This window comes from Oreochromis niloticus, unplaced genomic scaffold (genome assembly GCF_001858045.2).
Source record: "Oreochromis niloticus isolate F11D_XX unplaced genomic scaffold, O_niloticus_UMD_NMBU tig00003517_pilon, whole genome shotgun sequence".
Lineage (NCBI taxonomy): Eukaryota > Metazoa > Chordata > Actinopteri > Cichliformes > Cichlidae > Oreochromis > Oreochromis niloticus.
In genome coordinates this window covers 11,697-20,696 of record NW_020327884.1, presented here as the reverse complement: position 1 = coordinate 20,696, position 9,000 = coordinate 11,697, and the positions used below count along the sequence as shown (strand labels likewise).

The 9,000-nt window shown below is 42.3% G+C and overlaps 1 protein-coding gene across 2 annotated transcripts; it reads right to left on the bottom strand.

Moving 5' to 3' along the window:
- Window positions 1–3,635: 3,635 nt before the first annotated feature.
- On the bottom strand, window positions 3,636–7,913 carry LOC100710825 (serine/threonine-protein kinase pim-2). 2 transcript variants are annotated; one of them, XM_019354016.2, is made up of 7 exons: window positions 7,544–7,912; window positions 6,215–6,315; window positions 6,004–6,045; window positions 5,053–5,261; window positions 4,773–4,942; window positions 4,216–4,392; window positions 3,636–4,091 (listed from the first exon to the last, which is right to left on the bottom strand). In XM_019354016.2, exons 1-7 carry the CDS (start codon window positions 7,569–7,571, stop codon window positions 3,934–3,936), a joined length of 885 nt encoding a protein of 294 aa, XP_019209561.1. In that variant the 5' UTR covers window positions 7,572–7,912; the 3' UTR covers window positions 3,636–3,933. The 2 variants fall into 2 exon arrangements, with proteins under 2 accessions (XP_019209561.1, XP_019209562.1); XM_019354017.2 differs by having other exon boundaries at window positions 3,970–4,053; window positions 7,544–7,913.
- Window positions 7,914–9,000: the final 1,087 nt, after the last annotated feature.

Here is a 9,000-nt window from a genome sequence, read left to right as displayed (position 1 = left end):
CACCGGGTTTGAGTTGAACCGCGTACAGAGGTTCTCATGTACTTTTGTTAATGTTCTGGAATGAAACAATTGAATTAAATTTTATGAAATTAAAAAAAAAAGAAAGAAAAGAAAAAAACAGAAGTCAGCCTGTTTAAGGCTCTGATATCTATTCTGTATGACTCAAAGCAGTTATGACACGGTCTGCTTTTCTCACCCAATAAAGGAATATTTCATATATCAGTCTACTCTTCATCTTATCAGCAACAGTTATCACAGCTCGTACATTTGCTTTTTACACATATATGTAGGCATTGAGCCAAATGTAGTAATGGCAACACACTGAAGGAACAATATTTGTCTCTTATATATAATACATGTATATATACACTGTCAAAGATAGAATGTCTTTCTCTGTGCTTTGTTTGAGTGTCTGGGGGGGGGGGGGTTTAACTTCTTTTTTGTTTTGTGTGTGCAGATCCCATTTATTTTACACTAAAGCTTAAAGTTACACAGACAAAGAAGTAATTTGTACAATACAAAAGTGAAAAGAAACCCCTGGAAAATATAGAGAAAGCCTAGTACATAAAAGCACTTTCCCCAGATAATCCCAAAGAGCAAGAGTACTGCCTTTTGTGTTGAAATGCACAGCAAGTGTCACACAACAGCTTGTGACACTCAATTCCCTGTCTGGTCCACCGGAGGGCGCCCACCAGCTGGCAAGTCCAGTGCACTGCACATGAAAGGTGGTGAAAATGCAGTGACATGTGCTGTTTGTGTAAAAGACAGAGAGAGAGAAACACACACACACACACACACACACACACACACAGACACACACACACACACACACACACACACACACAGAGACACACTAAGTGGATCTACAGGGCAAAATGTGAATTTCAGTGCTTTGTGATCTGCCTGCCTGTCATTCTGTTTGGCTCTCTTTCGGCCCCTCTCTCTCTGTGTCACACACACACACACACGCACACACACGCACGCACACACAGAGCGGCTCACCGGTCAGGGCAAAACAAGAGAATTGAGTACAGATTTCAGTGTCAGACAGGGCCTGTGATGCTGGGGGAGTGAGTCACAGTGCATGCTTTACCTGGCTGCTGCTGCCTAAAGGTCGCAGGAGGCGGAGGAGAGGACGAGGAGATTTGGAGGCAGCGGTGGGCTGAATTTGGGTTCAGCTGATTCGGGCCCCGTGAAGCTCGGACGGCTGACTCTCTTGTGTTTCCTGTTCCTGGCATGTCCTCGTCCACACTATGAAAGGCAGCAACAAGTTTAATATTCAGAAACCTAAAGTATGTATCAGCAGCAGAATGGAGCTAACAATAAATGTTTGTTTCAGTTCTATGAAGCTTTGAGTATTTTGGATTAGTAGCACTGCTGTGTTTGTTGCATCCTATTGCTGTCATTTTTTTATATGCTTTATATATTCTGAAGCAAGTTGATCTATAGAGTTACATCATATCCTATAAGGATGTTATGTTTTTGTATACTTTCTGCCCAGTTTGACCCATTTAGCAGAAGTCAGCCTGTTTGTGTGCTTTTTTTTTTTGTCCCTTCACTCTTTTAAAGTGGAATTTGGAAACTTCAACTATAACGAAACCAATGTAGCGTAAAGGAAAAGGGGTGAAGTATTAGAAATGCAGTTTTTAAGAAAAACTACATTAGAAATCAGGAGATCAGCTTGTGCGCTCTGGAGATAAGCTGTTGTGCCTCTGCACGTTAAGTTACAGTCAAAATTAATTTCTCTGGAGATCACCGGGTTTGAGTTGAACCGCGTACAGAGGTTCTCATGTACTTTTGTTAATGTTCTGGAATGAAACAATTGAATGAAAATTTTATGAAACTTTAATTCAATGGTGGCACCGTGGCTCGGTGGTTAGCACTGTTGCTGCACAGCAAGAAGGTCCTGAGTTCAATTCCAACATCAGGCCGGGGTCTTTCTGTGTGGAGTTTGCATGTTCTCCCCGTGTTTGCGTGGGTCCTCTCCGGGTACTCCGGCTTCCTCCCACCGTCCAAAGACATGCAGTTTGAGGGGATAGGTTAAGTGGATAATCCAAATTGTCACTAGGTGTGAATGTGTGAGTGAATGTGAGCGTGAATGGTTGTCTGTCCCTGTGTGTTGGCCCTGCGACAGACTGGCGACCTGTCCAGGGTGTACCCCGCCTCTCGCCCTATGACAGCTGGGATAGGCTCCAGCGCCCCGCGCGACCCTGAAAAGGATAAGCGGAAGCGAATGGATTGATGGAAATTTAAGAAAAAAAGAAGTGAGCCTGTTTAAGGCTCTGATATCTATTCTGTATGACTCAAAGCAGTTATGACACGGTCTGCTTTTCTCACCCAATAAAGGAATATTTCATATATCAGTCTACTCTTCATCTTATCAGCAACAGTTATCACAGCTCGTACATTTGCTTTTTACACATATATGTAGGCATTGAGCCAAATGTAGTAATGGCAACACACTGAAGGAACAATATTTGTCTCTTATGTATAATACATGTATATATACACTGTCAAAGATAGAATGTCTTTCTCTGTGCTTTGTTTGAGTGTCTGGGGGGGGGGGTTTAACTTCTTTTTTGTTCTGTGTGTGCAGATCCCATTTATTTTACACTAAAGCTTAAAGTTACACAGACAAAGAAGTAATTTGTACAATACAAAAGTGAAAAGAAACCTGAAAAATATCGAGAAAGCCTAGTACATAAAAGCACTTTCCCCAGATAATCCCAAAGAGCAAGAGTACTGCCTTTTGTGTTGAAATGCACAGCAAGTGGCACTCTCTCTCTGTCACACACACACTCACTCACACACACACAGGCAGGCAGGCAGGCACACACACACACACACACTGTGAGGTCTGCAGGGAAAAATTTGAATTTCAGTGCTCTGTGATCTGGCTCCCTCCAGTGGACCAATGCAGGCATGACGAGGGTCTAGTGGTTAGGTTAGGGTTAAGGGGAGAAAAGCCAGGAGAGGATGGGACAAAAGTGTAATAACTGGAAAAGTAAGAGGCGTAGAGGGCTGATGTTGGTGTGTAGGCGGGGGTTTTGATGGGTGGCGGACGCTGTGGTGAAGTGCCGGCACCGATGGCCTTTTCGGTTCTGGAGATATGGCGAATCGGACCAAAGAGGATGGGACAAAACGGTCCCAATTGGAGATACGAAGGTCCAAAGGGCCTGGTTCCACTGTCACTGTGTCGCCTGTGTCCGGGCGCATCCGTGGGCGCCCGACATGGCACCGTTCAGGGCACTTCCAGGATACAGCCTGTGTTGCTGGCTCTGTCTCTGTGTGTGTGTCTTGTGCCTCTCTGTGCCTGGCTTTTGCTTCTGTCCCCCTGTGCCTCTCTGAAGCCGCTGGGTCATTCAAATCTTACAGTCCTTGTGGAATACGCGCCCCCTTGTGGGTCAGTTTGGCACAAAATGTCAGAAGTTAGTTGTTAAACCACCACAAAATAACAAGATCCAACAATCCATGGCGGCCGTCAGCCACTGTAGGGAACCCAGGTTGCCATGTCCAAGATTTCTTTCAAGCGTGCTAGGAACCTGGTCTGTAAAGTGAACAGTACCATTGTTCTTTGCCATTATAGGGAAAATAACATATATTTCCAGTCAGTCAAACAGAAAGTGATGGAATGATTTTATCGTTAATTCCACTTTTATTGTGGGACTGATCAAAGTCGCTGCTTGCAGGTTTCAGTAAATTATAAAGAAAAACAAAACAAAAAACCTTAAATGTAAAAATAAAGAGGGTGAAACTCTGCTTCACAGTCTGTACCATCAGCAACCCAAGCCAAAATAAACAATCAATAAATATGCAAACGCAAATAGAAAAATAATTTCCAGCTAAGGGTGCCACCAGTCTTAACTGAAAGCAGAACAGGACCGCGTCCAATCTGCAAATCTAAAGTCCTTAACAGTCCACAGTCCTGATACTTCACAGGAACTGGCAGGGAAGGGAGCCATGCTCCTCCCGCAAGCCTCCCTTCTCCTCGTCTTCCTCCTCTTTCATCCAGGGGTGTGACAGGATCTCCTTCAGAATGGGACGGTCCTCAGGCTGGAAGGAGAGGCACCAATGAATCAGAGACTGGCATCCTGGTGGGTAAAAAGGGAAAGGTTTTGAAAAGCTGGACTATTTTTGTAGGAGGGCTGATGTGACCCTGAACCCCACAGTGATTTTGAAGGAGGAAACTCCTGTTGAGGAGAACCTGAGGCTCACCTGTAGACACTGGCCTGGTGAACCTGGGGCAGGCTTTGTAAATCTCATGATCATTTTCAAAGGGAATGTCGCCGCAGACCATGTCGAATAGCAGAATCCCCAGAGACCAGACGGTGAGGGGGACCGCCTTGTAGGACTTTGACGCGATCCACTCGGGGGGGCTGTAGGCACGGGTTCCTGAGGACGCAGGAAGTGAGGAGAGGAAGGTTACAACACGAAACTCGGCAGAGAGGGATTTTGTAGGGGAAGGGTGAGAAGACGCTATAGGTTTATGCTAAGTCCACATGTACACGGGTATTTTTGAAAATGCAGCTTTTTCTATGCATTTGGCCTTTTGTCCACACATAACCAGCATTTTGGGTCAATGAAAACAGAGATTTTGAGAAACTGCTCCCAAGGTGGAGATTTTAGAAAACTCAGTTTTTGCATTTACGTGTGGATGAGAAAAATTGAGATTTAGTCACGCAACGTCAAAGGTGTGCATCGATTTTGATATCACACTGTTCACTCAAAAATACCTGTGTACATGTGGATGCAGCCTTAGAATGACTGGTTACCTTGAAACTCGCTGTACATGCCGTCTTTAAGCAATGCCCCAGACCCAAAGTCTATGATTTTGATGTCCATTGTCATCGTGTTTACCACTACGTTCTCGTCTTTGATGTCCATGTGCACGATGCCGCGGGAGTGAATGAATTGAAGCGCCTCGACCACCTGATGGAAAATCCTATCGGGAAGAACAAAGAACCAGAATGTTAACAGACATCTAAACGACTGCAGCAGAATGCATTAACCTCCTCTCAACCTCCTTCAAAGGTGGTGGGCGTGAGCGCAAACCTGAGTGAGAGGCTTTCTGACAGAGCTCCTCTCTCCGTGATCAAGTCAAACAAATCCTGACAGTGTAGCGGCCTCTCCATCACCAGCAGGAAGCCCCGCCCCTCCACCTTGAACCACTCCAGCATGTGGATGACCCCAGGGTGTCCCCCGTCCTCTGACAGCTGCTGCAGCAGTGCAATCTCCATGGGAATGTGATTGATCTCATCTGACTGACGTAACAAAGAGGAAGATTAAGCTGTGTGCAGGCAGGAGTGGTGGGTAGGAGGACCCAAAGTGCAGACACACGTGGGCAAATTAGTGCAGTCAAAACAGCTTTATTGCTGAAACATAAAATAACTAAACTCAAGACACCAAAAAACTGAACGAACAGGCAGCCAGTCAGACAGACAGTATAGTAGATGTTATCGTGACCCAGACAAAGGAAAACACAGGGCTTAAATACACAGAGGGAGCAATCAGTGAATGAGAGACAGAAGGGAAACACAGCTCGGGCAAATCGGGGCTGACGGGACAGAGGAAGCAAAACAAGACATTAACATGAGACACGAACTTTCAAAGTAAAACAGGAAACACAGACTGAACTTAGAGACAGACTCACAATCAGACACTGCAACAGAGAGAACATGGAAACCCAAACATAAGAACTACAAAATCACAAACCAAGAATAACCGGGGAAAATAGAAATGCAATACAGAAACCAAAACCTTCACAGTAATAAACCAAGAGAACACAAAGAAAGGTACAAAACTGAAAACACTGGGTCAACAACCCAGGTACCCTAACAGTTACACATTTCTCAACCACTGCACACCACAGCTGCAGTTCACCTGAGCCACCAGCACAAGATGGAGCTAAACAATCAGAGCTTTGTTTCACAGGTGTCACTCAAAACACCCTGTGCATTTTTGTACACATTTAGTTTAATTATTTTTTTTCCAAGTATCACTCACCAGTGTTGTCAACTTGTCAGTTGTAATCTCCTTAATGGCAACCTGGATGGTTTTAAAAAAATGAGTAAAATATTTTTTAAAAATAAAATAATAAAACAAAAGACTTCTCGAGCTGTAATAACAATAATAATAATAATGATAATAATAATAATGATGATGGAGAGAAAGTGTACATTTTTTAAATGAATAAATACAGGTGTGTATTTTTTACATGTAGTCCATCAGAGAGCCTCTGTCCTGAAAACACGGAGCCGAAACCTCCACTGCCAAGCAGAGGACCGCAGCGATACTGACTGAGGAAGCGCTCGCTCACTGAGGACCAAAACACAAGTCACATCAGTGCACTGCCAACACTTAAGAGATCAAACCTTACCCAACAACAACAGAAACCCAAAGAAACTCAAAAATACCACACGGTTTACGATGTGTTCCTCCCTATTATCTCGGTGCAGTCTATAGGCGTTTCTCAATATGTGGACTTGTAATACATCATCAATCACAGACCAAGTACTGTTCCAATTCAAAGGACGCATCAAGTACCCCAAAATGTTCTCGCTACTCCCATTTTATCGAGCATTCATCATCTGTGACTTTTGTGGATGGAGATAACATCTAAATGTTAGGTTTATTTCAGTGTTTTATTTGTTCCAAAGCAAATCGATTTCGCTGAGATTAAATTTCCGCTTCATAACCGGGCCGTTTTATTTAATACTGAAGTCTTACTTGGAGAGCTGTCAGTATATTTTGAATTTCACCCACCATATCTGCTGATATAAAATGCTGTGTTGTTATTTAAACAGCTCACTCTGAATTAAATCTAAGCTTCAAAATATTTAAATTCAAGAGGTAGAGGGAGCAAAAACAGCATGTTAATATGTGAAGATCCTGAAGGATGCTCAGATCAGATTATATTTTAAGTATTTGATAAATTGTCTTCGAAACCCCAGCAGCTGTCTATTAGTTTTGTTTGTCTACTAAAATAAAAATAAAAGCGTTCAACTAACATATCACCCGTTTGTTTTTATTCAGGCATAAATGTATACTATTTTTATTACGAGAGATTAAGCTTGTGTTTCTGCCACGTAGTGATTGTGCTTAACTGTATGAAGCTTATTAGACATTACGAAACCATCTGTTTCATAATACATGTAAGCGAATGGTCCCAACGTGCTTAAGATACTTTTTTAAATTACCTGTGTAATTTCTGTTCATATTTAAATTAAGAGGGGGTGGCAGTAAAAACTCTGTAACAGAGATGTCATCAAGTACACTGTCAAACGATTGCGCCGTAAGGACTCGCGTACTTGACTACTGAGAAACGGCTTTCACATCAGACTTCTCTGCGCATTTCATTTACTGCTAAGCTGCTTAGCGGCTCTTATTTATCCAAAGTTAAGAATCGCTGTGTTTTTGTTTATGTATTTGGGTTTTGTTTTTTTACATGCTGTCTGGCAGCAGCGTGCAAAAGCAATTTTGGAGGCAATTTAAATCAGTTTAAACATCTTTATCACACATATTTAAACTTTGTTGTACTTCTTACCGTTCTTTCCTCTGCCCTCTTCCTCCATGGTTATCAGTTGTTACAAAATGGCTGCCAGCATGAGTAACAGAGCATACAACAGACTTGTGCATCCGAATATCCCAGAATGCATTTCGTCCAAAACTCATATGCAGAGAAACCCGGCAAAAAGTTCTAAATATTAGTCTTTCTGGGTCACAAAATAAATAGATATTTTCAGGCGAGAATGTAGCTGTGTAAACTTCAAATATCTGCCTGATTTATCAACTCGTCCCAAATTTACCATTTTCCTCTAAATACTGTTCATATTCATGTCAGAAGACATGCTGTGGAAGAGAGCCAGAGATTAATAACAAGCAATGTTCCCTCTAAATTGCGCGCGTGCCCAATTGCGCACTGGTGGCATGGTCTCTGAGCAGAACCAAGACCTAAAAAAATCTGCGTTGTGCACAAAACAATAAAAATAAAAATTCTAACCTGTATTGAAATGAAAGTAAATACGTTAACAATTCTGTTTTGCAGTGTTAGTCACGCTCGAAAGCACTCTCCGTCTGTGAGCAAAGACAAGACCCCCCCAAAACCCCACCCTGGTCGACCAATCAAAACATGGCATTTAGTTGTTAAGAAACGGGAGGAAGTTTTAGTATACTCTTCTCTGCAAGATGACATTGACAGTGGGCTTGTTGGTGTGCCATTTCTCCTTGTCCAAAGCCATCTGTACACGTGCAGGCTGAGGTGGGTTACCTCTTCTGCCAGCTGACTGACCTAAACGGAGTGGTCACAAAGCGAGGTACAAGAAATAATGCAAGTGATTATATTTATAATTGAGCTATCTGTGTATATTTTGGTGTATAACATTGAGTGGGTTGTACTTACATGTATTGTATTATTTAATTAGTTCAGTCTGTTACTGCTATTGTCTGTACACAAGTGTAACCCACATAATTTTCTTAGAGATTATTAAAGTATTTTCATTCTGAAATACATACAAAACAAACAAAGCAATGCAACAGAAGAGGCTCCATTAACATGGCAACTCCTCATCAAGCTACATTGTATCCATCAGGTAAAACATTGGCTACGTTTGCTTTGCATTTTCCCCGCCTGATCACAGTGATGTAGTATAATGTGATCTCATATTACATATTATAATACTATCATATATATTACACATTTGTCACGGTCACACTCAGAGCTCCCTCTCTCTCCACGTTTTCATACATTATTTTAATCGTGTGTGTGTGTTTTGGTCTGCCTCTGTGAGTGTCAGTGATGCTCCAATTCAAAGTGACATTGCTTTGGCAATGACTCCATCTAGTGGTGAAATTACTGAACTGCAGGCTCAGTCACAAAAACGCAATATTTTGACTATTACTGAGCTTACACTTGAGAATACTATTTGACCTTTGGGACCTTTTGTACTCCTATTGATATATTTCATATTGTCCAAATAGTTCATTAAACACACATTTTCTCAA

Bases quoted from the DNA above. Each gene is read 5' to 3' on its own strand.
- LOC100710825 (XM_019354016.2), bottom strand. From the start codon at position 7,571: ATGGAGGAAGAGGGCAGAGGAAAGAACG. The intron at 6,316-7,543 runs GTAAGAAGTACA...TTTGGTCCTCAG, and splicing joins AGAGGGCAGAGGAAAGAACG to TGAGCGAGCGCTTCCTCAGT. The intron at 5,262-6,003 runs GTGAGTGATACT...TTGTTACGTCAG, and splicing joins CTGACAAGTTGACAACACTG to TCAGATGAGATCAATCACAT.